Here is a 27,397-nt window from a genome sequence, read left to right on the forward strand (position 1 = left end):
CATCTATAAAACGCATAACCCCTACTCAGAACGGTTTGGGATTCGATAGAAACAAAAACTTTTTTTTATTCTTCCAATAACATTTTCAATTCATTTGAAACCGAGTAAATAGGTTAACTATGGCGAATTTGAGTTCGATTATTTAGCACACTGAAATGCTGTAGGACATCGACTACGATCAGTGCCATCTGTAGCATACTTTTGAAGTTATTGTATGCGGACGAAAGTTCTAATTCGTCTGCTAGCTACATGTGCGTGACATGTTCAGGAGAGATTTGTATGTTAGTTTGGTTCCAGATATTTGATCATACAAATCTAAAATAGCAAAGTTCGTCGTTGTGCGATAAATAAGGTAACCTAAAACCTTATCCTATTTTTTTCAGCAATTCTTACATGTTTGATTGATATTTCGTAGTATGGGAAAGTCTAAGGCGAACAGGCATAATAAACAAGCGCGTGATAATCCCACAGGACTAGCTGCTAAAACCGATTCTGAAGACATCGTAATGGACTGTGGTGTAATGAGTCCTTACACAGGAACTATCTTGTCATCGGAAACCCTCAAATCCCTTTCAAGCCAGTTACAGAGCTCATCTGTTGAAGATCGTGACTGTGTAGGCTAATATGATAGTAACTTACAATTTTGATTCATATGTCTTATTTTTCAATGATTTTTTAAAATTTCAACAGGCTTGCCATGCTTTAGCAGGATTAATAAGAAATAATGAAGATTCTTGTGCAGCATTACATGAAGGATTAATTAAAGGTGAATTTGGTGTTAAATTATGCTTAAAATTGTCATTCATCTATTTGTGCATTCTAGTTCTCGGTCCTCTGCTACTGGATACAAGTGCATCTGTGTGCCATTCTGCTGCCTCAGCTCTCCACACTATTGTATCAAAAGGAGGTGACCAAGCAGTCAAGCTTGCCATTGAACATGATATATTAACACCATTAACTGCCTTGCTGAAGAGGATTCCGGCACAATGGAAACCTCACCAAGCACCAGGAGACAAACTCGATACTTCAACAGCCACATTCATAGAAACAGTTGGTACGCTTAGTGTGCTCTCCGAAAGCAGCAGCCTAGCTGTGGACAGGATGCATCGTGAAAACGTAGTTTCTATGCTGATTTCCTACTTGGACGTCAACGTATATGGCCTTGATGTGGTGACGACTGTCGTCCAGTTTCTTAGCACAGTAACAGAAGACCAAGGTGATACAGACTACACAGACCTATTGAGGAAAGAGGCTGTCTCGAAATTTCTGGCTGGAAAAGAATCTAGCCCTTTGTTGAGAACGCTATCGCTTATGATACTTCTAAATTTAAATCACCAGCAACTGAATTCAGGTAATTAATAATTTAAAGCTACATCTGTGTTTGTGCTAAGTTAATTTGTTACTGAAACAGAATTGGGTCAGTCAACTCAAGAAGTAATAGAAATTCTAACTTCTTCCCTTTCTCTCGACCAGAGGAAGGCAGCATCTCATGTGGTAGATGATTTACCAACAACGCGAGGTAATAAGTAATTGCACTGAGATCATTTCATTTTCGATCACATCACTTGTACTTTTATTTACAGACGAAGAAAGAGCAACTGACGATATGGAAGAAGACTTAGTGTCATCCAGGTTATATGATGCCGTTGAAGCTGCCGAAGAGTTAATCTCTGCTCAGATAAAATCGTTGGAAATATTGACCAATATCTGTTGTTCTGGTGATGACGCCGACTCGGATGAATTCTACGAAGATGAATCCGTTGGCGATGAATCGCTTGGAAATGAGGGTCTTGAAGAAGCCATACCCGATATAAATCCCGAATTGAAGAAAGCGTTCGTTGATGCACAGTTGTTTCAGTTGGTAATTGAAAAAGCCAAATTACCTGCAACAAACATCGTTGAAGCTTTAAACCAGCATCGTTCAGGTACCAATGTGATTAAATATTCAATTTGTACTGAACCCTTTTTTAAAGTACGTAATTTCGTGTTGCAGGAAAGTCGCTTCTTAAGCGTTATGAGGCGCTTCAGTGTATGGCGTTTCTTTGCTTGAGCAATATGGTGATGGCTTTCGACGTGGAAGATATGGGCGGAAGTAAGGAGTTGTTTGATATTTGGTGTAGCCTGGCTGTCGTGGCCTTTCAGGGTGACAAGTCGGACCAGATGCTAGCTGCCGCTACTGCTTCTATGCGTGCCATCATCCGCAAATTGTCTTTCCACAAAGACATAGTCAACCTTCTAAAGCTAGAAGACATCACTCTCATCTGCCAGAGAGTAGAATACTGTCAGCCTCAGTCGAAAGTCAACGTTCTTCAAATTCTTGGCACACTTGGTTCGATGGCTGCTGGCGTTGATCCACCTCTGCTGGAGCCGCGTGCTTCGATTGTTCGTGGAGTAGGCCAAATCCTGCTAGATACTGCTTGTCTTAGTCAGGATCTATGGGTGACTGCGGAAGCTATGGATGCATTGTTTGATGTTTTTAAAGAGGACCATACGGATCCAGTAGTCAGTGATATTCAGCTTGTGGAGCGCTTAAAATCCATGGCACCTACATTCAAGCATCGCGTTCATTCTCAGCGTCGAAGCCTGGCAGCGGACCAATTCCCTGTTGTTATGACGGCGAGAGACAATCTCCTACGCTTTATTAAGTATAAGACAAAGCAACGTTCATTGACGACTCGATAATGTTTCGATTGTTAAAATTTAACAAAGTTGCTGTTGGAAACAAATTTTCTTTTTGTTTATTTCAATAGATTTAGAATTTCAGAGATTACAGCAGACCTTCAGAGCGTTAATTGATTGGAGAACGTCGGCAATGAAGGGTCTCTCTTTGGGATCGACTACGAGCATAGTGGAAATTAAGTCATTGAACGATGGACTGACTCCAGAGCTAGTGGAATGAGAAAAATGATTCGTGCCACTGGATACTGCTAAGGCAACGCTATCACCCCGTTCGAAAACCTCGTCGTAGGGTGACTTGTAATAGCAAAGAGCATATAGTAGGCACCCCAAAGACTAAAATGTGAATGCCTCATTACGAAATGAACATTTTTGTTTGCAATAGTCAAAAAGGTACCCAAATATCAGTGCGTTCATCGATCGTGGTTGGATTCTGGACGTTGAACAATTCCGGAGCACGGTAGGTCATGGAGCACCGTTCCCCTGCATCATCCTGGAGTCTCTGGGCAGCATTGTAGCTGGTTATCTCCAAACGAGCTGGAGCAGCAGAACCTATGGAAAGTCACTTAGAACTGGGGTACGTCAGAAATTACAATATTAGTTTTACCAAGATCCATTATGACCACTCGGTCGTTGGGAGCAAGTAAAATATTTGCTGGTTTCAAATCACGATGTGCCGCTCCAATTAGGTGGATGGCGGCTAATCCTTCACATATTTGTTGAAAATAACTAAGAATAAGCTTATTAGGCAATGGTTCTTGCCTTGCTTGTCTCTTCTCCAGTAATTTTTGCAAAGAGCCAAACTAGACAGTAATGTGAGACATAAAATTAGTGAAATCAAGGGTATTCTAAGAACTCACCTTGTAAAATGGTAAAAGGAGCAGAACTAAACTGGTTTGATTGCTGGAAATATTAGCAGCACCAACTGTTTTGAAAGCAAGACATTCAATAACAGAAGGATGGTTTATCTGTTTGTGGTATCTGATTTCTTGTTCAGCAGCTTGTTCATCTTCAGCACTGTGGCAACGAATTTTTTTCAAAGCATAAAGGCGATCACTAGTGGATTCGCTTACTAGGTCAACTGTGCTGAAACCACTACGTATTGGAACGCAATTAGTGTGACATTTCATATTCATTTATTAGTTTTAAAAAATATTACCCTTGACCGATAAGCTCACGTACATAATATCGCTTTCCATCGATATCGTAATAATCCTTCGAGCAAATAACACTAAATATGCGTCGTAACATGATAGCAAAATTCGGATGAAAACAACTGACATTGTTCACACGTCTGTCTGCTTCTGTCATTCTAGAGCCAGAACTTTTAGGGTTCAGCAACCTTAGCCGTATTCCGCTGAATAACGCGGGTCTTGATTAAACGTAACTTACAGGTATAATAAAGGCACTAATTTCGAGCTAGTATATATATATATATATGTATATGTATGTTTTTTATTTAATTTTTCAGTAATTATCTCCAGACGAACCTGAGTCAACAAGACGGGACCAGCAGGGTTACACTTACAATTTAGCGTAATTCTATTGGCGGTGGAATACGGGGGATCTTGCCAAATGTAAATTTATCGGCCTTAAACTGTTCAAGGTCAATCTGACTCAGCTGATGATGAGAAACGTTTTCAGCAATATTAGGAACAGCTGAAACAGGTATCTGTCTTGTTATAGCATTAGGCTCCTTAGTGACAGCTGTGTTTATTACAGACTGTGGTTGCTGAGATGGTAATATAAAGCTGAAAGATGTAGCAGCTGGCTGCTGGGGAGGTAAGTGAAAACTGAAAGATGCTTCAGCAGACTGTTGTGAAGGCAATTGAAATTTGAAGGGGGTGACAGCAGTTTGCAGTTGCTGACTTGGAGCCATAATGGGATTTTGTGTAGAAGGTAGAGTGAAGCTAAATTGAGATGGACTATTTGAAGTGGTGTTGACTGCAGGAAACGATAAAACAAAATTTCCTAGTGCAGTACCAGTTGGACTGACATTTTCACCACGTTCATATCGGACCTAGACACCAATTATGTTATACTAAGAAAGAAAGTAAACAAAATGCAATTACTATATAGTTTGAAGTAGCTTGATCAAGATTTTGCAAAGCCCTTTGAATTGTTTGATAGTTTTCAGAAAGCTTTTGAAGCTTAACAGTATAATCATGGAATTGTCCATTCATGCTGCTATGCATTGCTTCCCATTTAAGCTCTTCGGGACTGTAGTCTACCAGGCTAGGAAGATTTTCTTCATTTTTGTTAAAAGAAATTTTGGAAAATTTTCGTAGCAGAGGAGCATAACATGAAAACAACCTTAAAAAGCTGTTAGTATTAATAACCAATCCAGTATTTTGACAAACATTGGACTCACCATTGACCTCCTTGCATAGAATTGGTAGCATCATCTTTTACAACATAGCTGAAATATAATACCAAATAATGACATTTTCAATTACTTTGTGTCTACGTGAAGCTTACAGTAAACTTTCAAGGTTTGTTTCTTGCTGTTGGCTTTCTCTGAGTTTCTGTTGCTGTGGGAAATACTGCTGTCTGACTGGCTGATTGAATGATTGTTGTTGGTAGGCGTTTCCAATGCGACCTAAACAGGAATGATACATGTACCATTAAAATTAGGGTAGATTTGTATATTGGCAAACACAATAACACAGTCAAATTTCTCACTTTGGGTGTGTTCATTCTTGCAATTGGCACCAAATCTACATCTTCCTTCTAAAAAGAATTTGCAAACTACCATTTTAATAAAAAAAATTTCAATTGGTAGGAATTAGTAGTCGAAAACGATTTAAAGGAAGTAAAGTAAACCCTATAAATGGAGCAACAGAACCGCTTTTAACTGTTACAGTTGGGTGTTGACAACTTTAAAAATCTTCTAGACGAGTAACCACAACGTTGCCGTCGCTGAAAAAGAATAGCATTTACAGAACTTCAGATTTTTTATCGCAATAAAAACGAACGTAAACCCACAAAATATTTGTATTTGACCTTCTAGCTCTCTTGTCAAATAATTAAGCAAATGAACATAGGTGAAATTATCCCACGACCAACTTAATTAGATAATTAGGGATGTCAAACGTCTGATCATCGGTTAAGACAATGTCGTAGTGTTCCATATAGCTTTCCAAGGACTCTTCAATCTGGAATGAGCATGTTAAATAAGGTAAAAAAAAAAACATTTCTTATTTGAAATAAAGCTATAAGACCTTTTCGTTCAAAAATCCAATTGACAGTATGGTATTTGCAGATGTTGCACCGCAAGACATGTCAAGATCGCCTAACGAATCTCCCAAGAGAATAATGTTCTTGCAATGTGACAAATTCTTAAAGTAACTGTCTGAAAGGCATAAGGAAATATCACCCTTATCGTAGGGATGGACAAGTCGACCAGCAACCTCGTCGACAATTTCAGTCGCATCATGTCTATATTTAACATGATTCGCCACTATTTTAAGGTTTCGTTTCAGAAGACCATGCTTTTTCAAAACTTGGAGAATTATATTTCCAAGTCCAGCAGACATAATCAAGAAAGGAACACTTGATTTATGCAGTTCTTCAAAAAAATCCAGTACACCTTCTCTGTTATCAACAGCAATATCATAATGAAAACCAAAGTCATGCTTCCTTTACAGAATTTTATGTTGCCTTAATTGAAGAGAGTTTTCTTCGACCATAAATTTGAAATTGCTTTCCTGTAATCCACTGCATTGCATTATCCCAAAAGCTTCTCTCAGAAGAACTAATAATAGTGGGATCTTTTCTCCAATGGATTTTAATGGGTCATTATCTATCTCATAGTAGTTTGATTTCAATATATGGATAGCTTCTTTGAATTCCCGTGGCCAGCTGGAATAGCTTTCCATGACACCTAGAGAGTACTAATCTTTTTTGGGCTCAGAAATCAATTTTATGGCTATAAAATACCATAGGTTGAAAGACTTTTTTGCCCACCAATGTGAAACTTTGTTAGTGTAAAATCAAAGTCAGCTATAACCTGTAATTGTGAAAAGTCATGGAAAAATTGTTTTTTTATTGCATTGATACTATTGTTATTAGCAAACATTAGAAACCTGAAGTTTTTCCGTTTTTCCTTTAATCAAGTGTTGAATCTTTTGCTGAATTTTTTTCCAGTCTTTAATATGTACATGGCTTTGTTTCAGCCAATCAAACTGGAATGTAGTTGCTAATGTCAAACAAAAGTGGAAAATGGAAATTTTATTTGTGCATACCCGGAGTTTCACATTATCCATATCCAGACACGCTCTCTTTTTCACAATTGGTGTACGACGAACGAATGAAGAAGGAAACCAGCAGGCTCATGATATAGCACTCGTGGTTTGCGAGATAAAAAATACCGCTTCCTGTAACAATAGCACTGATTATCAAGATGAATTCAGCAAATGTGCTTGACCCCGCAAGGTTTGTTTCTGTTTTGTATGACGTTGTTTGTTTTGTTAGATTTCTATTTTCTGCTTACATTTCCAGACGACGACAGTTGCTCATGGCAACATAAGTTTCTCAAACTACTATTTTTGCGGAACTAGAAAGCGGAATTGTTACTAACAATTTGTTAGTAAATCGCAGACTCTGGTTGTCAACTTGTTAGCATGTCTAGCTCGTCATCGTCAGTTTCCAAGATCTTATAGAATTTGTTAGTTATACATTAAAACTGAATTTAAAAATAATTCTGTAACGTTGATTATCAACAGGTTGTTAATCTATTATAGAAAAACTTGAACCTTTGATTCCATGCTCTTATAGTCCGCAGTTTACTGCTCTTCCGCACATTCCAGTACCCCGCGTTGTACTAACCGACACGAAAACATGGCGGTTATCTTGTCTTAGAAGAGAAAACAATGGAATCTTGTCGTCCAACCTTCTATTGTTCGTGATCTTCTTGCGCATTTGATATTTTTTGTTTAACGAAACACACGTGTCTGAAAAGAAAAGCAAAACCAGGCGTAGTTATGTGAAAGCCCCAAATATCTTCATCCCGGATCCACCTTTTACGTGACCTTCTTTTCAAACGGTAAAAAGGCGTTCTAATCTATTTATGCTTTTTAGAATTTTTTTATTTGGATGCCAATGAAACCTTGAAAGCTCCGATAAGAAATTTTCTCTGGGATTTCGCAGTATCCATGGCCCCCTAAAAATCCTCTATTCAACAATTCATAACATTCGTGAATTTATGGTTTTTAATATAGTATTAACTTTCTTGTGCTAACAGAATGCAATATCATGGACACTGGAACTGATGATGATAGCACATTGTCAGAAATCCCTGTATTGGATCCTCCTCCTGGCTTTGAAGATGCAAGAAAGATGTGTGTAAACACAAAGGACCACCTCTATGATGACCCTTTTAGTGAAGAAGAGGATGGTGAACTTATGCCAGTTTTGAACTTCAAAGCTGTTTCCAAATTTGCTGCTGAATTGACACAGTCTATGCTGGCTGTTGTTGTGAAACCCAAGGTCAGATTACGGACTAAGAAACTCGTTCCTCCTTTAGAACCATATCATGCACCGTCTGATTGTGAAGTGTACTCACTCCCTATTGATTGTCTAAACAATGGTGAAATGCAGAAGGAGAAACAAAAAGACACACATAGAAACAGGCATAGTATTGCTGCTTTGCCAAGATTAGAGTCTAGTGAACCTGTTCATATGACTCTAGAAGAAGTTCAGAGCTATTTCAGGGAATTTCAAGACACATCTCTGTCAAGAAGGCGTCCTTGGATGGTTGTGCCATCTAAATTGGAGGAAGCTCCCTCATCTGAAAGCAAGCGAAAAAGTTGCTTCGTGTGGACACCGCACGTAGTATCTAAGAACGCAAGTTTCGATGATGCGCGATCAAAACGAAGTCGAAAGAGCTTGAGTGTGACGGCCGCAGGAATAAAACAGGCTCTCTTTAGTGTCTTTCGCATCCCGTCCCATCATCAGCTTGCATATCATGGAGAATCCTGCAACCAGGTGTGTCCTACTGGATGGACGTTTTGCACACCAGAAAACAAATCAAGCCTTCAACAGTGCGCCGAGAGTTCACCTCAACAACGCAGGGCTTTACCTCCTGTTCCTCAAGAAGAAGTTGGATTTGTTCGTGTACCTTCTCGCCCTTCAACAATCCTTCCATCTCTAATTGAATCCCGAGAATGTTCGAAGCCTGTGGATCTAGCTGAACGAATATCTACTCTAAACGTACCGAATAACGTGCCTAACGGTTTCGATCCTCTTGCGAATAACTCTTCGGAGTTTAGCATGGATATGACTACCAACCAAACTAACCTAGATTTTGCCGCCTCAATCGAAGCTGTTAAAGACCACGGATGGTATTGGGGTCCTTTATCTGGCGAGGCAGCTGAGCAGATACTATCCAACGAACCAGATGGCTCTTTCCTTGTGCGAGGTTTATCTTTTAATTTCATTTCTATCGATAGCCAACTAGCACTATTGCAATGTAATAAACTTTCATTATTGGTTTGAAAGTGGACATCCGACATGTGGTGCAACACATGCGATATATTTAGGACATGTTTCGTGCTTTTATTTTGGTGCTTTTATCTATTTTTATTTTATTTATTAACTATTTGTAGATAGCAGCGACGATCACTACATCTTCTCCTTGTCGTTCAAGTTAAATGGTGGGGTACGGCATGTTCGTATCGAACATGATCACGGTAACGCATTTTCGTAATAATTATGTAGCAGCTATTGAAGTGCTATTTTTTCAAACAGGTAATTTTAGTTTCGGAAGCGTTGCTCGTTTCAAGAGCCAAACCATGGTGGAATTTATTGACAAAGCCATAGAACACTCGAGAAGCGGCCGTTTTCTATTCTTTCTTCATCGAAGACCAACTCACGGACCGACTCGAGTCCAGTTGTTGCATCCTGTTTCAAGGTTCCGTCAAGTTCAAAGCTTACAGCACCTTTCCAGGTACGTTACGGGTCCTGCCACAATTTAATTGATGTATTGAAATGTAATCTACTTTATGTACTTTTCGTTAGATTTGTTATTTTAAAGCTAATCAGGCGAGACCAGATCAGCATGTTACCGCTTCCAAAACGGTTACGAGAGTATTTGAATACTACTCATTATTATTCGGAGCAGCTACTAGGTTCCCCACAACATTCCCATGCCCAATAGAGCACCGACATTTCTAGTCATAAAAAAAGTATTTCTAATTTAATTCAGTTTCTTTACGATTGGACAGATTCCCTTTGCCAATTTGCAATTATAGAGAACATAATATAACCTATTAAGATTTAAACATTAGTCGTGTTTTCGTGTTGTAACACCGGACAATCAATACAATTTGATTGACGAGGAATTTTCTTTTTCTAAATTAGAGGAGTTATCTTCTTAGAATTATATTTAATACATTCAGCTTTTAAAGAGGAATATTCAATGATTTTCGAACGATACGGGTTGCAATGCGATCAAATTCAGCCCGGTTATCCCGCCACATTTTAGCCGCATCGATATTTGCTCCACTTTCATCGTTAGGTTCTATAAATAAAAAGGGATTAAGCTTAGAAAGTATATTAAAAGCATTGATACTGACCAGCCAACATGCTGATAACTGACAGTAGAATTTTTTCCACACTCTGGACTGGGCTCCACCTTTCTGCGCTAGATTCATAACCAAGGGGATCATCGCCAGGTGCATGCAAGATTGAAATGCATACTCTTCCATCTGAATAAACTTAAGGTAATTTTGATTACAAGTGATTACTTAAAGAATTTGGGTTACAAAAATATTTGCATTCAAAAATACTATTTGGATGAAACATTTCACATGTAAACTGCATCTTTGGTGGACTTAGTGGATAGTCAGTGGGAAATGTTAATTTAGCTGGAAAAACACCACCTTCAAAACATGTCCCATCTGGCCCGCTGTACAATGGAAAACCGAGATACAATGTTTAGCAAGAAATCATGTGAAAAGGAAGATAATGGAAATTATATTACACAATGAGACATTCCCAATCAAAAAAATTCTCTTCATTGATAGGACCAGCAACAATACCTTCTGGGGGATTCAGCGTGAGTTCTAAAACAAATTATGCAAGATAAATACCTTACAATCCTAATATTTAGAAAATAACTACCTCGGGTATCGGCAGATTTCATTCATTTGACAAAAGAATAAAACTTACGCTTGTATTCGGCCATTAAACGTCGAAGTGCAGAGCCAGCCATTTTATAAATAAGATGAATTTTCCGGGTATTACAACAGCAAAATAATGACAGTACCTTATTTTATTTAACTTGTTCTCTAGACGACAAGAAACAAACTGTGCGATTTTCCGCGTAATAAATGGTGGTAGTTTTATCCGTTAGGTGGCGCGGTCGATAGCGCTGTAGCGTACTGGCGCTTGGGGCTTATTTATTCGGACTTAAAACCGAGAGAAGTCGGACTTGTTTAGTCGGGCTTATTTAGTCGGGCTTATTTAGTCGGGCTTAAAAATTTTTTCTGAAAAAATTGACACTCATAGGAATTGGTTGAATATCAAAGGATATACTCAAAATCGAATGCTAATTCCGGGAAAATTGTTATTTTTTTCATTAAGTTAATGGTTTTTGAAATACACCGAATATCTGAAGTAATGCTAGCGCGCCAGTACGCTACAACGCTAACGTGATGCAGCAGAAATATTTGGTGAGTATATGTAGAGAATTAACTAAATCTGACTGGTAGATGGCGATAGCAGTAAAAATACCAATATTATTTTTGGGGGGGGTAAAACGGATTGCCATTTGTATGGCCATTTGTATGGCAATCCGTTTTACACACAAAAAAAAAATTTCGCCAAAAAAAAAAAAAAAATCACACTTTTTTCTTTTTTTCCGACACGTAGCCATCTACCGCTCAGACTCGTTATTACTGGCGTAGGCAATTTCAGTCCATTGGATGCCATTCGCAGTTAGTTCAGTTGCGTGGATGGTGGGAATAACGCGTGGCTGGAGGAACAATTGAAAAATGGATAAGATAATACAACAAAAGGATGGTAAGTATAAACATTATTATATTGGTTTTCAATTATTAATTATTGTTTATTAGATCAAATTATGAAGCTGCAGGCCCAATTATTGGAACAACACAAAATATTAGATAACAGCAAAGCTAAGGATGGTAAGGGCTTATACGTAATGATTCTATTTATTTGCTTTTATTCATTTGTGTTTTGTAGCTCAAATTTTGAGTCTACAAGCTCAGCTAGGGGAAAAGAACAAATTGGAATGGAACAGTTTCCAAACAGTGAAGGAGGTTTTTCCAAACTCATCCGTAACTGAACATGAGGATGAATTGGCATTAGGCGAACACAGTCAGGTACCTAAACTTTTCAAATAAGAATTCAAAATAAGTATAGAATTTTAACAAACAATTATTTATTGCTTAGTTATTCAGTCTACCACCTAACAGTGTGTTAAAGTTAAATTCTGTTAGTGCTGCACTAAAAGAATTGTTAGTAATAAGTCCATGCAGCGAAGGAATTGAACAATTGTGGGACCGTATTTGGGCTGAAAATGGGTGTGGTACGGAAACCCAGAAATAGCATGAGTTCAACATAAAACATGAATTAGGTACTTTTCGGTTTTTTGTCTATCGAAACAGTATTTTTAATGCTATTATTTTGCATTCACAGAATTCTAGTGGGGGATCAAGTCAAGTCTAGAAGTGTTACAGGATGGAAGAGTGAGCCTACAGTTGAAAAACACTGAAAGTGCATTACCATTAAGGTATGAGGTAAAGTAATAGAGTATGCAAATTGTCTAATGAGAAGTACCATCTTGTGTGAATGAATCCTGTGTAACAGCAATCCTTTATAGTTCTGTTATAGCTAGAAGCCTCAAATAATTCTGCTTCTCTTGCTAAAGAACAACTTGTCCTTTACATTCAGAGTGTTGGTGAAGCTGGGTACTTAAATGGCCCTAAAGATGTTTCACTTCACTGGCATTGCAGCGATGAACATCACACATGGACTCTTTAGGTATGAAAGGAATTTTCTTGAAAAATTTTTGAATTTATGATGAAGCTTTTCTCCTCCTTTTTGCCAACCATGTCTAATCTACAAAAAAAAATTTATCCAATAGGAAAGGATTTTCAGCATACTGGGAACACAACTATCAACAATGCAACATTCTAGGGGTGTTATTTTATCCTTCAAGAGCCTTATACAATGATTTTCATCTACAATTTGTATGGCCTTTCCCGAGCTTCTGTCAGAAGTTGAATCTATGAGTCATGTAAGTCACATGAGCAACAATTGAGATGCTTAATGGTGTTGTTTTTCTTTTCTCAGTGTAGGTTAATAGTAACATTGGATCTGAAAAAATTCTTGGTTGGGGCATGACACTGAATAAATTGTAATGATTGGATGGATGACATGATATTTCTATACTTCATTCGGATTCCCGAGACGGTATTTGATATTTAAAAAATTGAAGTGCATATCTGGGCTCCCTTCTTTTCTGAAGCCCCGTTTCCCCTTGACTCATAATAAGCCCGTAGGGGGTCATGCCCCTACTGTACGGTATATATAAAAACAACATATACCGAGGTTTGGAGGGCTCTGGCCGGAAAGGGGACGTGGGGTGCCGCTTCGTCCGATGATGTGTTCACGGAGGGTGACGTGGCTGCCCACAAATCCGAACTAAAGGTTAATCGCTCCTGTAAAAATGTTCCAAATCTTCAGCTCTTCTTCCGGCTTCTCTTAGCCAATCACCGGGTAATCTCCCCGGTGGGTCAACAAGGCAGTGTCTCCCCCTGCCTGGGTTGACGGCAACTTTTGAAAGGGCTATTGTGCCTTTTTAAAGTTGCAAAAATAATTGTAATGTGCAGAGAATTGTCAATAAAATTTTTTTTATAAAATATTTTTTGCAAAATTCGTTTCTTTCATTGTTTGTATTCGCATGTTGTTACACTTTTTATATTTACCTTCCTTAATTCACCTTTATTGTTTTTGTCACCTTTGATGGTAAGCATTGTTTCCATTGGTTTATCGTTTATCTGTAAGTATTATTTATTACACTCTTTGAATTCTTCAACTTAAATTCAGGGAACAATCTGGATATTTTATGAAGTAATTTTGTATTTTGTTTTACTCGTATGGGAACCGATCCCCAGACATTCAGCGTGCAACGCCGATGCTCTAACATTGAGCCACGATATATTTCTAAATATTTTATTATCGCATATCATATGTTATCGTCTAGGATGTTTATGCAGTCTTTCACAACTATATGTTAATCTTTCTATTGCTTCCATAAGGTTCTTAGCTCTGTGGTAGAGCTTTTATCTGCGATATCTGTTACCCTGGGTTCAAACCTCAGTAGATGTGTAAAAATGAAGTAGAATAATGTAGAAGAGTATATTGCAGAATTGCATTTCAGTTTTATTCTAAGTGTAAATGCAAGTTCACAAGTGACTAGAAAAAAAAGCCAACTTAAAATCATATGTTTCGTGGCTCATTGGTAGAGCATCGGCGAGGTATGCCGAACATCCAGGGTTCGATCCCTGGATAATAATAGAATGGTTACAGATAACGATAAACCAATAACCGTCACCTTACCATCAAATGTGACAAAAACAAATAAAGCAAAGCCAAAAAAAAAAAATTGATAAATGCAATGTGTGAATAAAGCTAACACAGACAATGAAAGAAAAGAATTTTGCAAAAAATATTTTATAAAAAAAATTTTATTGACAATTCTCTGCACATTACAATTATTTTTGCAACTTTAAAAAGGCACAATAGCCCTTTCAAAAGTTGCCGTCAACCCAGGCAGGGGGAGACACTGCCTTGTTGACCCACCGGGGAGATTACCCGGTGATTGGCTAAGAGAAGCCGGAAGAAGAGCTGAAGATTTGGAACATTTTTACAGGAGCGATTAACCTTTAGTTCGGATTTGTGGGCAACCACGTCACCCTCCGTGAACACATCATCGGACGAAGCGGCACCCCACGTCCCCTTTCCGGCCAGAGCCCTCCAAACCTCGGTATATGTTGTTTTTATATATACCGTACAGTAGGGGCATGACCCCCTACGGGCTTATTATGAGTCAAGGGGAAACGGGGCTTCAGAAAAGAAGGGAGCCCAGATATGCACTTCAATTTTTTAAATATCAAATACCGTCTCGGGAATCCGAATGAAGTATAGAAATATCATGTCATCCATCCAATCATTACAATTTATTCAGTGTCATGCCCCAACCAAGAATTTTTTCAGATCCAATGTTACTATTAACCTACACTGAGAAAAGAAAAACAACACCATTAAGCATCTCAATTGTTGCTCATGTGACTTACATGACTCATAGATTCAACTTCTGGCAGAAGCTCGGGAAAGGCCATACAAATTGTAGATGAAAATCATTGTATAAGGCTCTTGAAGGATAAAATAACACCCCTAGAATGTTGCATTGTTGATAGTTGTGTTCCCAGTATGCTGAAAATCCTTTCCTATTGGATAAATTTTTTTTTGTAGATTAGACATGGTTGGCAAAAAGGAGGAGAAAAGCTTCATCATAAATTCAAAAATTTTTCAAGAAAATTCCTTTCATACCTAAAGAGTCCATGTGTGATGTTCATCGCTGCAATGCCAGTGAAGTGAAACATCTTTAGGGCCATTTAAGTACCCAGCTTCACCAACACTCTGAGTGTAAAGGACAAGTTGTTCTTTAGCAAGAGAAGCAGAATTATTTGAGGCTTCTAGCTATAACAGAACTATAAAGGATTGCTGTTACACAGGATTCATTCACACAAGATGGTACTTCTCATTAGACAATTTGCATACTCTATTACTTTACCTCATACCTTAATGGTAATGCACTTTCAGTGTTTTTCAACTGTAGGCTCACTCTTCCATCCTGTAACACTTCTAGACTTGACTTGATCCCCCACTAGAATTCTGTGAATGCAAAATAATAGCATTAAAAATACTGTTTCGATAGACAAAAAACCGAAAAGTACCTAATTCATGTTTTATGTTGAACTCATGCTATTTCTGGGTTTCCGTACCACACCCATTTTCAGCCCAAATACGGTCCCACAATTGTTCAATTCCTTCGCTGCATGGACTTATTACTAACAATTCTTTTAGTGCAGCACTAACAGAATTTAATTTAACACACTGTCATGTGGTAGACTGAATAACTAAGCAATAAATAATTGTTCGTTAAAATTCTATACTTATTTTGAATTCTTATTTGAAAAGTTTAGGTACCTGACTGTGTTCGCCTAATGCCAATTCATCCTCATGTTCAGTTACGGATGAGTTTGGAAAAACCTCCTTCACTGTTTGGAAACTGTTCCATTCCAATTTGTTCTTTTCCCCTAGCTGAGCTTGTAGACTCAAAATTTGAGCTACAAAACGCAAATGAATAAAAGCAAATAAATAGAATCATTACGTATAAGCCCTTACCATCCTTAGCTTTGCTGTTATCTAATATTTTGTGTTGTTCCAATAACTGGGCCTGCAGCTTCATAATTTGATCTAATAAACAATAATTAATAATTGAAAACCAATATAATAATGTTTATACTTACCATTTTTTTGTTTTATTATCTTATCCATTTTTCAATTGTTCCTCCAGCCACGCTACTCAATTAACTGCTAATGGGATACAATTAACTCAAATTGCTTACATGCCTGTAATAACGAAACCGACTGATAGATGGCTACGGGTAGAAAAAAGAGAAAAAAGTGCGATTTTTTTTTTTCCCGCCATTTTTTTTATATTTTTTTTATGTAAAACGGATTGCCATATTGCCATAGTAAATGGCAATCCGTTTTTATGGCAATCCGTTTTACACACAAAAAAAGAAAAATTTCGTCGGTTTTTTTCTTTTTTACAACTATGGCCATCTATCGGCCGGCTTCCTATTTAATTTTCTAAATACAACTTTACGTATTTTAGCCATGTAAATATATAATTTTTTAATTAATAACTTAATTTCATTAAAATAGAACTATACAATAATTCCTTTGTTATATTCTACTTACTTAACTTAATTATTATTACTATTAACTTTTCATTTTGAACTGCATTTTGCAGCAATGATAATAATAGCAATAATTGCTTGTTTTAGGTATAAACAATATGTTTGAGTAATATAAAGTCATTCTTGTGTATTATTTTCACACCTCAACAAACAATAACGTCTTTATATTACTCAAACATATTATTTATACCTAAAACAAGCAATCATTCTAATTGTTATTAGAACGGTTTGAGTAATATAAAGTCGTTGTCGGTTGTTGCGGTGTGAAAATAATACACAATAACAACTCTATATTACTTAAACATTATACTTAAAACACGCAATCATTCTAATTGTTATTAGAAATACATTCATTATACTTACTGCAGTACAAAATGGATAGTTAATAGTTATTTGATCAGAATTTAATAGCTGATTCAGAACGTTTTATTCAAAAACTATGAGGCCCACGAGAAAACAACCCTCATATTCGTGATGCCCGTTCAATCCTGCATCGAAACCATGTATTTAAAGCGAAATCTAAAATTTTGCCAAAATTGAAAAAGTGAGAAGGCCTTCCCACTTTTGTCAAAATCAGAAAAAATCGAAATCTCTCGGAATGCCATGAAAATTCCACAGTATAACCCAATTTTAACGCTGATTCAGAAAAAGCCATTTGTTTTTTTGTCAAATAAGCCGCTTTTGTAATAATCGTCATTTAAAGATAAAATCGAGCTTATTTTTTCCAACCCAACTTCACCTTTTTTTACGTTTTATTCAAAAACTATGAGTTCCAAGAGAAAGCAACCCTCATATTCGTGATACCCGTTCAATTCTGCATTGAAACCATGTATTTTAAGCGAAATCTAAAATTTTGCTAAAACTGAAAAAGTAGCCGAAAAAGCAGCCGAAAAAGCAGCCTTCTCACTTTTCCAATTTTCTTCAAATCCTAGATTTCATTAAAAATACATTATTCCGATTCGAAATTGATCGCTGATAACGAAAATGGGGTATGTTTTTATATCAGTCTTCTACTTTTTGAATTAACCGTAAAAAAACAGAAAGTCGGGCTTAAAATCTTTTTCGGTCAGTGTATGTAGAGAATTACTAGATACGTGACCGATAGATGACGATAGCAGTAGAACAGAAAAAAAGGCCAATATTTATGGCAATCCGTTTTACCAAAAAAAAAAAAAAAATATCTTTTTTCTAGTTCACGGCTACCGCCATCTATCGGTTGGTAGGAGTAAAACAGAAAGTAAGGCCGATATTTTAATTTTATTTTTTTTTTTTTTTTTGGGGGGGGGGGGGGGGGAGAGGAAAACGGGTTGCCATACATTGCATCAGACTTACCCATTCGCCAACCCAAGTGTGCATATGTCTTTTTTGGACAATTATTTTATTTTGCTACTATGTACTACTCACTTCTCATTAGACAATTTGCATTACTATAACTTTACCTCATACCTTAACGGTAATGCATTCTCAGTGTTTTTTCATTAGACAATTCTGTGAATGCAAAATAATAGCATTAAAAATACTGTTTCGATAGACAAAAAACCGAAAAGTATAATTCATGTTTTATGTTGAACTCATGCTATACCACACCCATTTTCAGCCCAAATACGGTCCCACAATTGTTCAACTCTCATGGACTTATTACTAACAATTCTTTTAGTGCAGCACTAACAGAATTTTTTAACACACTGTTAGGTGGTAGACTGAATAACTAACAATAAATAATTGTTTGTTAAAATTCTAACTTATCTTCCATCCTGAAAAGTAACACTTCCAGATCCTCATGTTCTTGATGGAAAAACCTCCTTCACTTCACTAAAATTCTGTGAATGCAAAATAATAGCATTAAAAATACTTTTTTGATAGACAAAAAAAACGAGAAGTACCTAATCCATGTTTGATGTTGAACCCACGCCATTTCTGGGTTTCTGTACCACACCCATTTTCGGCAGTCTTTATGGTAATATTAATCAAAGCCACATGTACCACTATGAAATGGATGTTGAAAAGCAAATAACAACCTGTTGAGATGGATATCAGGAGAATCAGAATAGATCTCAATCAACTTAAATTATTCTTTTCCCTATAGTACTTACTGACATAGCATAATAGATATACCTGCCTCAATTCAGAACCATAAACCAACGGAAAAGAACACAGAAAATGTAGCTGGCAGTGAAATAGAAGAAAAGGCCGATATTTTTTTTTTTTTTTTTTTTGAGGTAAAACGGATTGCCATATGCTTCTGCAATTCGACGTTTAATGGCCCATGTTGTACCATCAAACGGCGCTCTACCCACAGCTATAGAATGCACATTCATTGATATTTTTAAGAAGACAATAGGTGCTCCTGTATCCCCATCTAGCGAGAAAAAAAGTTCAGACAGGCTTAAAAATAAGGACATCAAAATAAGCCGAACTTTTAAATTTTTGATTTTTTTTGTGAAAAACTATATATTACAAGTAAAAATTCTGGGCCCATTTTTTTGTGCAAAAAGTTATAGGTTATATTATAGCATTCTATAGTAAAAGCAGTGGCGTACGGTGGGTTACAAAAAAAAATTTATTGTTATACATTTTTTTCTGTATGTTTTGAAACCTTAATTCTTTGAAGTAGTTCTTTTAGTCTTTTTAAGACCAAATTATGCTGTAGTAACTTCAGCATGTAACTCATAGTTTACTCAGGCAGTTTCTCCACTAGGTGAATGTAGAAGGCAGGATCAGCAATTTCGTCCAGTGGCTTAAAATCACCGAAAACAGTATGCTTGCAAGTCTCTCCAAAAGCTTCTTTGAGTAGGCCTTTGAACTCATCCAGACGATGTGGATAATATGACAATCGAAACGACTCTGCAAATCGAATTAGAAATTGGTTAACGAGAAAAAACGCTATAAATTGACACTTAGGTAAACTTGTACCATGTTCAATCCCCATGGAAGGAATGTTCATGATGTAATCCTGAATGTGTACAAAAGTTTTATTAACTTATTCAGCCTAAATACCAATTAGCAACATTTGTGTTACCATAGTGACCAAGGTAGGTCGCCCGTTCACGTTCAAAACCGAAGTTTTGATATCAACAATGTGGTTGCTCTAAGGGGAAATTAAATAACTAATAAACTGATCTTCACAATGCTGATGGAACCAAAAACTCTTTTACATTGTAGTAGATGTTCTTTGCAGGTGTAGCACAATTATTAAGAATATAATCATAATTTCTGTGATCAATAAGAAGCAAACCTCCAGGCTTTACACAACTGGCAAAGTTGGCAATGGCAGTTCTTCATTGAACAATAAAGCATTAAAAATAAAAGTAGCCCATCACATTTTTTAAATTTAACAAATTACCTTTGATTCCTCAAATCTCCCTCAAAGTCTGGCAAATGTGCAAATGAATTTCCAAGGCATATAACAGCATCAAAGCCTCCCTTAAGATAATCACTTTCAGAATCTAAACAAAGCCAATTGGCTTCTTCCACAACTATAGATATTGTGGAATAAGAAATAGAAACAGAGAATAAAAACAGAGAATGTCAAAATATACCCCATTTATCAAAAGCCTCTTCTTTACGTCTTTCCCATCTCTTTTTCAAAGCATACTTTAGCATTTTGTCAGATGCATCTATTGAAGTAACTTGGAAGCCTTCTTCTAGTAACATTATTGAATCAATTCTGTTAAAACATAAATATACAAAACGAAGTGCAATTTAAAGTCTGCAGCTAACATGCAACTACATATTAATAGTACCCTGTGCCACAAGCCAAATCCAGCACAGTGTGGCATTTCTTCTCTTTCAAAAGTGAGGTGATGAAATTTCTATAATTTTCAGTTCTGGAACTTTTGTCTCCAATATAAACCTCCCAAACTCTGGCAGCTTTCCCATCAGCATATTGATCTCTCAATCCTTCGGCTGCAGTTCCAAGGGATCTCGTGCGGTAAATATTATCCACCATTTTCACGCTAATCGAACATTAGAATCCTTAACATAATTCATAATTTTAATCAATTTATTAAAGTAATACAAACAGTTAGTACAGCGCAGCTAATCGGCTTGGTGTTACACTTTCTACTGAGAACTCGAGTCCGGCGCACTACGCAGTTGGTTTTATATTTCAAAAAGTACTTGGGCTGGCGCTGGTCAATAGTTCATCTGCTAGATACGGCGATGTAGGATAGTAGGCTAACACGAAATAACTTATTAGATGTAAACTTTCTCTTTTTGGATAACAGCGCCATCTAGTGCCCAAAATCCAGACATATGTCTTTTTCTTATTCAAAAACTATTTCAGAAGTTGAGTGCCTTGAAATGGCCAGTGTATTGGATTTTGGCAAATAAAATCCGCAAAAAACAAAAAATCCGAAGCGAATCCAATTTTTTGCGGATTTGCATTGGATTTTTGAATCATTCAAGACAGCAAAAGACCTTGAGTAACCTAACCTAAACTAACCTAAGCTAACTTTAACTAACCTAACCAACAAAATCCAATTTAATCCACATCCGCAAATGATGTGATTTGGATTTGATTTGAGGATTTGATTTGTTAAAATCCAATACACTGGAAATGGTTATGAACACATCTCTATAGAAGTCTTTATAGTTGTAATAAGTTCAAATAGAGTTCTGTCCAGAAAAATCTTGTTTCCATAAGAATTCATTTTTGTAGGGAGGGCCGCTGTCGCAGTTCGTTTCACAAACATAAATAAGCAAAGTACCCCAGTCAACTCCTCCTTCAAAAATGCTGTCCAGCTGCAAATAATTCAGCATCTGAGGCATGATCTAGAGAAAAGAAAAAAAAATTAACTTTTTTGTCATAATCAGGCGAATCAGAAATATATATTCACCTGAAATTCAAATCTTCGTTCAGACCCGCAGTATTCACAATTAGGAATCATAGAGGGTGTGTTAGAGTCCGACACCCACAGAGGAGTTTCTCCTTTACCATACCGAAGAACTTGATCTGGATAACTATCGATTTTTTCTTTGAATTTCAAAAACATCTTGTCCTCTTGAACATCTGCGACTGATTCTTCCAATGACTCAGTGATGGTCTCATCATCTTGAAAGGTGGGATTTTTTGCTTTTAGGATTTTCTCAAATTCTTTAAGTTGAGTTTCGTCGGAGCTTGAAAGTTTACTAGTTTTATCCTCAATTTTTTCATCCTCAATAATAATTTCGTATTCTATAATCCAACGTGTAACATATAGTAATTATCTGGTAATTAGAGAAAATAGTACCTGGCAAAGTAAACATGGAATCTTCTCCTTCCACACGAACCGCTTACATCAAAATTTATAGATTAGAATGTATACCAATGGTGAAAACTAAAATAAGAAACTTACGTTCTTTGCATAACATTTTGTGTCCATTTTTCCAATGTAAAACTTGATGATCTTTTGTACAATAATTAACATTTCTGCATCCTCCACATAATTTGGTACCTAAGCAACCACATACCATGCACACTTTTGTGAACTTGCTGACCACAAGCTCTTTTTTCCAATCAGGATCATCTGGTGGATCTATAGGTGGATAAAATTCATTCTCTTTGGCCAGCTGGGAACGAAAAACTACGAAATTTTCATTTGAATTCTTCTTGTTACAAAGTGAAGCAGTGCAGAAAAAAATATAGATTGTTCTGTGGTAGCATGTTTCTTTAATAACTCTGGTTCCTGCTTCATCATCATCATCAGGAGCATATACTTGGGCCAAAAATGTAACTGGTTTTTGACAGCACCTTAAAAAAAAAAGAAAATTTTTGCACTACACTTTAGAATTATGTCGATTCAGTGTCTGTGGCTTTCTGTTAGGTTTATGACATTATATATAGAAAAACTCAGGATAATAATTTCAAATTGAATTTTGCAACACGAACTTGCACAAAAGTTGTTCTGTGGGCGGCAAGTTCTTCAGATCTAACCAAGCTGGCTTTCCACCAACTTTGCTTGGGAAAAATCTGCTCTCTAAGCGCCATTTGTCCGTTTTGTCTAGAAATCCTATTGCAGAAATCACGTTATGTTCAACACAATGAAACCAATAAACTCCAAATTCATTCAGCCTGGTCTCACCTAACTCGGCTCCAAACTTTTCGTGCACGAACGTTCCGGCCATACCTTAAACTGAATAAGCCGGTATCCTATAGTTAACTCTGTCTTTCTGTTTTATCTTTGCCCTAGATGATCTTGGAGCTTGGTGGACTTCCTACTTTCTGCCACTGATTTCTGGCTGTTATTGACACTGGAGCTGCTTTGGAAACTCATTCCTTTTACACGTGGGATTCGCTCTAACATTAGACGGTAAAGTCTAAACAGCATCTTCGGACGAAACTGAGGTTCCGACAGTGTTCGTCTTTTGTCTGCTGTTTCCATCTTTCTATTTGTTTTTAATTTTTTTCATAGATCGCAATGATGATCATTTGTTTTCTGCTAAATGGTATAATTTGTCGTGTCAACATGTTATTAAAACATAAAAAACACTTCTTATCAACTCATTTTCAGCTTGGAGAGTAAGGCATCGTCAGGTGTCATCCGAAACGGACTATGAAAGGCACACAAAATATACGAACTTTTCCCCATTCCTTAAAAAAAGCAAGCTAATAAAAAACAAACAAAACAAACTATATCATCTGATTTCTTCTGGGGAGATTCCAAAGATAGGAGCTAAATCCATAAGAGATTCGATAGTAAAATTAGGCATCTCATCGGAACACGTTGCCCTCTCCAAAGGATCGAGGGGAATCCAGAACGTCGCAGCCAAACCAGCCAATTTTCCACCCAGGATATCAGTCTGTAATTTGTCTCCGATCATACACGACTTGTTGGGATGAACGTTGAGTTGCTGACAAGCTAGATGAAAAATCTCCGGCTGTGGTTTCTCGCAGTTCAAGTCGCCACTGACCAATATAGAATCAAAATAGTCTTCAGCTCCAATTTGTGCGATTTTCTCCCATTGAGATCTTGATGGGCCGTTAGTAATAAGGCCAATTGTATAGTTGTGCTTGCGGAGCGCCGACAAAAGGTTTGCGGCTGGCCCATCCAGTGTCATATAAGTGTAGCGCAGCTTTTTCCAGACTTCATAGACCTCCTCTGCAAAAGATGAATCAAGTAGGGTTATAAGCAACATGAGCTAAAAACACCAAAGCTTTCATTTGAACCTGCTAAATGCTGGTAATCCGCGCCCAGTGCAGAAACCCAAAGCAGAGTCCTCCAAGCATCCAGCTCCAGTTCAGAATGATCCGGCCGTAGGCGAAATTGACGTAGGAAAACTTCACAAGTTTTCTGGGCAGCACTCTCAGTTAGTCTCCATTCTTTCCGTAACAGCAATTTCACCTGGTGGAATAATAAATTTGGTTTGGGACATTAGTAATTTAAACATGTTATCTTAAAATATTCTACAAGGGCAGAAAAGAAAAACAGATTCAATTAATTTATAGTCTGGAACACAGCTAGAGTACGAGCAGTGTAATTGATTCCATAATTTAAGTGAATTACACTATAAAGCAAGACCGAATTGAGGTTGAACGGAGCAGAATATGGGCATTAAGCGAGTGTCTCGTCATCGAGCAGAGCGAGCAATTGCTTCATGGAGTGAGTGCGACATGTGTGTCGACCGCGATTTTCCAGTACAACGGCTTTGACTTTGGCGGGCTGGGCGCGTAAAAGGCAGCAGAGGAAGTCTTCGTAAGCTGTGCGAGTGTTGGCATCGATGGCTCCAGCCACGATTCGCGACAACGATTTCATCATCTCATGCGGCCAGCCGGAATCGACAATGAATTCGACGATCCAGTCCAATTTGTGCATGACGTTGCTAAGTCCTTGCATGCCGAGGAACCAGAGTTCGGCCAAATCTGGCCAGTCTTTTTTGTAGCGCAACGAAATGACGAGACTGAGCGAATCGCAAGACTCTTCGCTGTTGTGCGCGTCCCACAAGAAAGAGACAGTGCCTTGGATGTAACGGAAGACTGCGCTGTCACCTTGAGCGTATTTCCAGGTGTGGTGACGCAGGAGGAGGAGACCGAGGACGGCCACATTACCTAACAAGACGATGAAATCCTGTCGATGAACTAAAGGCTGGAGGTTGGTGATGCAAAACTTGAGGAGTTGGGCAAAAACGACGTCGGTGGCAACAAGCTCTGGTTCCAACACGGTGAGATTCATAAAGACCCCGCAGACAAGAATTATGGCTGATTCAGATTCGGGTCGGTTGGCCTCTGCTACGTCTTCTTCTTCAGGTGTCGTGTGGACGTGTAACCAATCGGCTGCAACTGTTGGTTGCACGGCCAGCCATTTAGAGAAGATGTTCCATTGATAAAGTAGGTAGTCATAGAGAAGTTGTGGCAATTTTTGGCATAACATTATTTTACGGGCAGCATCTTCAGCTGCCAGGTGACAAAAGGCTGGTAGCATGAAGCGTAGCGGATCTGGCATGTCACTGATGGTGCCCAGCTTGCGTTCGTCGTACATCCTCGAACAGACTGTAATAATGAAGGGCAAGACGGCGCACACCTCCTCTTTCATGCTGGAAGTCTCTTCTGCGAGCCAGGAGCCAAGAATACGAATAGAGGCGCAAACAAACTCTGTTCGGCGATCAGTAACAGGAATGGTCCATTCATGCGAAAATTCTTCATCTGTTTGGTGCAAAACGGCCAAAATGGAACCAACCGCTCCCTTAAGAGCGCAATAGGCTTGTTCTCTCTGTTTGGCATCGAAATCGAGAAAGCCTTGTGACGTCATGAAAGTGATGAAAAGCTCAACAACCGAATAACAAGCAACCAAAATATCAGCTGATTCTATTGCTTGTTCTAGCGTCCTATCTTCCAGCTTCATACGTACTTCAACACAAGCCAAGTTGACAAGTAGTAACAGGAATTGGCGTGGATTAGGTCCGAACTTTAGACCCCATCCGATACCCATAATTTCCAGAAGACGTGCAATCAGCTGCAAAGCACTATCTCGTTGCGATGTTCCAATACGGCTACATAGGATGCTCTCAAGCGTCAATAATGTATGCTGGGGCCAATCTTCTTTTTGTAATTCGAAGACCGATAATCGTGGTCCATTGGCAAGGAAAACTGAAAGCATTTTGCAAAGCTCGAATTTCTTCTCAGTCGTATCGTCATTGAAATCATTTGCTAGCCTTTTCACAAGCTGTTTAAACGGTTCTTCGTGACCATCCCATAGGCGTTTGCCTTCTTTTGAGGAAATGTAGACTAGTAATTGCAGAGCTTGGTCATGTCGAAACATTTCTTCCACGTAGACCTCTGTAAGTTTCAGCAAGCACCCTTGGCTAAGCAATGCCTTTCTTCCAGATTCAAAAAAGGCAATGGCTTGCAGGCAAGTATAGCAATCAGAGACTAGCATCAGATTGTCCTCCATATCTTCAGTGTCAGAGGTACTGACAATTTCTAAGAGAACTGGGATGATGCTCATTATGGACTGGGACTCGACAATTTCCGGGACACTGCAGAAGCAACTCACTATGGAGAGTGCAATTGATTTGTAGATGAATGGTGGGCAGTCCTGAGGAACTTCAGTGGACCTGAGCAGGCGATTGAGGAACTCGAACCCAATAGCATCATAGAGTAGCTTGAGAGCATGATTGTCACACTCTTCAGCCTTGATCAATTTTGTAACGATAAACAGTGATGCAAACTTGTCATTGTCAGACTTGGCACCTTTCAGGGTTGCAACACACCGAAGGACAGATTCAGGAACTTTCCCTTTTTTGCTCATGATTTATGCAATTGTTATCCCTCTTTAAACAAAGGTCTTGCACGTAGTGTTTGAACGTAAGCTGTCAAGGTTTAAATGAATAACGCGCAATTCCAACGTCTTCCGACTGCACTTTCTGGCTTCCAAGAGTGGACGGGTAAGATGAAAACAGCCCGTCTTAAACGTTGCACTCTTTGCCGATGTGTCGTTCTAAATTTAGAATCTTCCCAAAGCCTGGTTCCACAATAGCTAAAATTAGACTTTTCTGTCGGGCTTTCGGTCGAAAATTTCCCTTCTTGGGGGCGGCAAATTGCTCGGCTATGAACAAACACGAGGGTATAGCCGGGTCTCCTCGTGTTTTTTTATCTATTTTCTTTTTCGAATATCGTCTGCTAAACGTCTTTCGGAAATGCAACAGCTGTTTCTGACGTCACTAGTTTCCCAATCAAGAAAAACGTTAGGTTAGTAGCGGACCAAGTGATAGTCATTCCTCATAGCGCCTGCATTAAGAAGAAAAAGTACGGGTTTAATGGTAACAGTGACAGCTGTTTATCCTGTCTTCGCCTTTCATTCGCCACATCCATGAAGTGTAACCCAGATATCTACTTTTTTTGTCAGGGCTGTTGTGGCGCGTTCAAGCGCATGTCATGACAGATGATACAATGAATCACAAATAAGTCGACCACTTTATATTCCACGACAACCAAAGAAGGTAAGGCGTTAAATTTGCTATTTTTTTCACTCTAATCGTACCTCATTACAGACGCGTTCGTCGACAGCTCGAGTTGGAACAAGTGTGTTATCCAGGTCGAAGAAGATGGCATCAATCCCTTGTAAATCGTGATTGCCAGCTTGATAGAACGGCATTGCTGGTGAAGCGGTTGTTTCCATAGTACTTTTCACGGCCGCTCGCGAATCACAGTCTGAGATAGTCTATAGTCAAGCTGCCAATACTTGAACAACTCTCCCTCCCCAACTTCGTCGCCTGCACGTCGGGAT

The 27,397-nt window shown here is 38.1% G+C and overlaps 7 protein-coding genes and 3 long non-coding RNA genes across 11 annotated transcripts; 3 read left to right on the forward strand and 7 right to left on the reverse strand.

The window, feature by feature from the left end:
- Positions 1 to 212: 212 nt before the first annotated feature.
- On the forward strand, positions 213 to 2,726 carry LOC130701112 (HEAT repeat-containing protein 3-like). The gene is made up of 7 exons (XM_057523070.1): positions 213 to 352; positions 416 to 614; positions 691 to 766; positions 824 to 1,351; positions 1,412 to 1,519; positions 1,584 to 1,925; positions 1,994 to 2,726. Exons 2-7 carry the CDS (start codon positions 417 to 419, stop codon positions 2,680 to 2,682), a joined length of 1,941 nt encoding a protein of 646 aa, XP_057379053.1. The 5' UTR covers positions 213 to 352; position 416; the 3' UTR covers positions 2,683 to 2,726.
- LOC130701142 (serine/threonine-protein kinase 16-like) lies at positions 2,714 to 3,930 on the reverse strand. The gene is made up of 5 exons (XM_057523119.2): positions 3,836 to 3,930; positions 3,537 to 3,771; positions 3,284 to 3,479; positions 3,074 to 3,228; positions 2,714 to 3,012 (listed from the first exon to the last, which is right to left on the reverse strand). The coding sequence occupies exons 1-5, from the start codon at positions 3,925 to 3,927 to the stop codon at positions 2,761 to 2,763; spliced, it is 930 nt and encodes a 309-aa protein (XP_057379102.2). The 5' UTR covers positions 3,928 to 3,930; the 3' UTR covers positions 2,714 to 2,760.
- Positions 3,931 to 4,207: 277 nt separating this feature from the next.
- LOC130701143 (nucleoporin NUP42-like) lies at positions 4,208 to 5,516 on the reverse strand. The gene is made up of 5 exons (XM_057523120.2): positions 5,359 to 5,516; positions 5,155 to 5,275; positions 5,048 to 5,095; positions 4,749 to 4,989; positions 4,208 to 4,696 (listed from the first exon to the last, which is right to left on the reverse strand). Exons 1-5 carry the CDS (start codon positions 5,429 to 5,431, stop codon positions 4,208 to 4,210), a joined length of 972 nt encoding a protein of 323 aa, XP_057379103.1. The 5' UTR covers positions 5,432 to 5,516.
- A 141-nt stretch (positions 5,517 to 5,657) lies between these two features.
- Positions 5,658 to 7,274, reverse strand: LOC130701147 (cytosolic 5'-nucleotidase 3-like). Its single transcript, XM_059497133.1, has 7 exons — positions 7,169 to 7,274; positions 6,921 to 7,052; positions 6,762 to 6,860; positions 6,616 to 6,685; positions 6,337 to 6,559; positions 5,898 to 6,270; positions 5,658 to 5,831 (listed from the first exon to the last, which is right to left on the reverse strand). Exons 2-7 carry the CDS (start codon positions 6,939 to 6,941, stop codon positions 5,727 to 5,729), a joined length of 891 nt encoding a protein of 296 aa, XP_059353116.1. The 5' UTR covers positions 6,942 to 7,052; positions 7,169 to 7,274; the 3' UTR covers positions 5,658 to 5,726.
- Positions 7,275 to 7,482: 208 nt separating this feature from the next.
- Positions 7,483 to 9,956, forward strand: LOC130701123 (uncharacterized). The gene is made up of 5 exons (XM_057523087.2): positions 7,483 to 7,720; positions 7,919 to 9,094; positions 9,282 to 9,365; positions 9,424 to 9,622; positions 9,694 to 9,956. The coding sequence occupies exons 2-5, from the start codon at positions 7,930 to 7,932 to the stop codon at positions 9,830 to 9,832; spliced, it is 1,587 nt and encodes a 528-aa protein (XP_057379070.1). The 5' UTR covers positions 7,483 to 7,720; positions 7,919 to 7,929; the 3' UTR covers positions 9,833 to 9,956.
- An 84-nt stretch (positions 9,957 to 10,040) lies between these two features.
- Positions 10,041 to 10,984, reverse strand: LOC130701165 (ubiquitin-conjugating enzyme E2 G2). Of its 2 annotated transcripts, none has more exons than XM_057523144.2 (5): positions 10,846 to 10,984; positions 10,658 to 10,739; positions 10,464 to 10,582; positions 10,251 to 10,382; positions 10,041 to 10,195 (listed from the first exon to the last, which is right to left on the reverse strand). In XM_057523144.2, the coding sequence occupies exons 1-5, from the start codon at positions 10,886 to 10,888 to the stop codon at positions 10,077 to 10,079; spliced, it is 495 nt and encodes a 164-aa protein (XP_057379127.1). In that variant the 5' UTR covers positions 10,889 to 10,984; the 3' UTR covers positions 10,041 to 10,076. The 2 variants fall into 2 exon arrangements, with proteins under 2 accessions (XP_057379127.1, XP_057379126.1); XM_057523143.2 differs by having other exon boundaries at positions 10,251 to 10,391.
- Positions 10,985 to 11,931: 947 nt separating this feature from the next.
- Positions 11,932 to 12,603, forward strand: LOC130701170 (uncharacterized). Its single transcript, XR_009421956.1, has 3 exons — positions 11,932 to 12,020; positions 12,091 to 12,274; positions 12,337 to 12,603. It is a non-coding gene; the product is annotated as an uncharacterized LOC130701170 (long non-coding RNA).
- Positions 12,604 to 14,640: 2,037 nt separating this feature from the next.
- LOC132088376 (uncharacterized) lies at positions 14,641 to 15,810 on the reverse strand. Its single transcript, XR_009421904.1, has 3 exons — positions 15,663 to 15,810; positions 15,256 to 15,600; positions 14,641 to 15,152 (listed from the first exon to the last, which is right to left on the reverse strand). It is a non-coding gene; the product is annotated as an uncharacterized LOC132088376 (long non-coding RNA).
- Positions 15,811 to 15,829: 19 nt separating this feature from the next.
- Positions 15,830 to 18,999, reverse strand: LOC130701186 (uncharacterized). The gene is made up of 5 exons (XR_009003954.1): positions 18,788 to 18,999; positions 18,578 to 18,712; positions 18,494 to 18,514; positions 15,916 to 15,978; positions 15,830 to 15,845 (listed from the first exon to the last, which is right to left on the reverse strand). It is a non-coding gene; the product is annotated as an uncharacterized LOC130701186 (long non-coding RNA).
- Positions 19,000 to 19,240: 241 nt separating this feature from the next.
- On the reverse strand, positions 19,241 to 27,289 carry LOC130701177 (neurochondrin homolog). The gene is made up of 10 exons (XM_059497134.1): positions 27,152 to 27,289; positions 24,283 to 26,302; positions 23,586 to 23,773; positions 22,031 to 22,244; positions 21,926 to 21,967; positions 21,533 to 21,870; positions 21,387 to 21,467; positions 19,714 to 19,782; positions 19,608 to 19,647; positions 19,241 to 19,538 (listed from the first exon to the last, which is right to left on the reverse strand). Exons 1-10 carry the CDS (start codon positions 27,287 to 27,289, stop codon positions 19,369 to 19,371), a joined length of 3,300 nt encoding a protein of 1,099 aa, XP_059353117.1. The 3' UTR covers positions 19,241 to 19,368.
- Between the last annotated feature and the right edge of the window lie 108 nt (positions 27,290 to 27,397).

This window comes from Daphnia carinata, chromosome 10 (genome assembly GCF_022539665.2).
Source record: "Daphnia carinata strain CSIRO-1 chromosome 10, CSIRO_AGI_Dcar_HiC_V3, whole genome shotgun sequence".
Classification (NCBI taxonomy): Eukaryota; Metazoa; Arthropoda; class Branchiopoda; order Diplostraca; family Daphniidae; genus Daphnia; species Daphnia carinata.

Coding starts and splice junctions, on each gene's coding strand:
- LOC130701112 (XM_057523070.1), top strand. CDS start 417: ATGGGAAAGTCTAAGGCGAACAGGCATAATAAACAAGCGCGTGATAAT. Junction 767..823: donor ACATGAAGGATTAATTAAAG/GTGAATTTGGTG, acceptor TGTGCATTCTAG/TTCTCGGTCCTCTGCTACTG. Junction 1,926..1,993: donor TTTAAACCAGCATCGTTCAG/GTACCAATGTGA, acceptor TTCGTGTTGCAG/GAAAGTCGCTTCTTAAGCGT.
- LOC130701147 (XM_059497133.1), bottom strand. CDS start 6,941: ATGGATAATGTGAAACTCCGG. Junction 6,686..6,761: donor GAAAAACGGAAAAACTTCAG/GTTTCTAATGTT, acceptor TCACAATTACAG/GTTATAGCTGACTTTGATTT. Junction 6,560..6,615: donor AAAAAGTCTTTCAACCTATG/GTATTTTATAGC, acceptor AGTACTCTCTAG/GTGTCATGGAAAGCTATTCC.
- LOC130701143 (XM_057523120.2), bottom strand. CDS start 5,431: ATGGTAGTTTGCAAATTCTTTTTAGAAGGAAGATGTAGATTTGGTGCC. Junction 5,096..5,154: donor ACAAACCTTGAAAGTTTACT/GTAAGCTTCACG, acceptor ATTATATTTCAG/CTATGTTGTAAAAGATGATG. Junction 4,697..4,748: donor AAGCTACTTCAAACTATATA/GTAATTGCATTT, acceptor ATTGGTGTCTAG/GTCCGATATGAACGTGGTGA.
- LOC130701177 (XM_059497134.1), bottom strand. CDS start 27,289: ATGGAAACAACCGCTTCACCAGCAATGCCGTTCTATCAAGCTGGCAAT. Junction 21,968..22,030: donor CAAAATGTTATGCAAAGAAC/GTAAGTTTCTTA, acceptor TTTTGATGTAAG/CGGTTCGTGTGGAAGGAGAA. Junction 21,871..21,925: donor TTCCATGTTTACTTTGCCAG/GTACTATTTTCT, acceptor GTTGGATTATAG/AATACGAAATTATTATTGAG.
- LOC130701142 (XM_057523119.2), bottom strand. CDS start 3,927: ATGTTACGACGCATATTTAGTGTTATTTGCTCGAAGGATTATTACGAT. Junction 3,772..3,835: donor CGTGAGCTTATCGGTCAAGG/GTAATATTTTTT, acceptor TCCAATACGTAG/TGGTTTCAGCACAGTTGACC. Junction 3,229..3,283: donor AGTGGTCATAATGGATCTTG/GTAAAACTAATA, acceptor GACTTTCCATAG/GTTCTGCTGCTCCAGCTCGT.
- LOC130701123 (XM_057523087.2), top strand. CDS start 7,930: ATGGACACTGGAACTGATGATGATAGCACATTGTCAGAAATCCCTGTA. Junction 9,095..9,281: donor TGGCTCTTTCCTTGTGCGAG/GTTTATCTTTTA, acceptor AACTATTTGTAG/ATAGCAGCGACGATCACTAC. Junction 9,366..9,423: donor TCGTATCGAACATGATCACG/GTAACGCATTTT, acceptor TTTTTCAAACAG/GTAATTTTAGTTTCGGAAGC.
- LOC130701165 (XM_057523143.2), bottom strand. CDS start 10,888: ATGGCTGGCTCTGCACTTCGACGTTTAATGGCCGAATACAAGC. Junction 10,583..10,657: donor GATTGGGAATGTCTCATTGT/GTAATATAATTT, acceptor TCCATTGTACAG/CGGGCCAGATGGGACATGTT. Junction 10,196..10,250: donor AGTTATCAGCATGTTGGCTG/GTCAGTATCAAT, acceptor TTTTATTTATAG/AACCTAACGATGAAAGTGGA.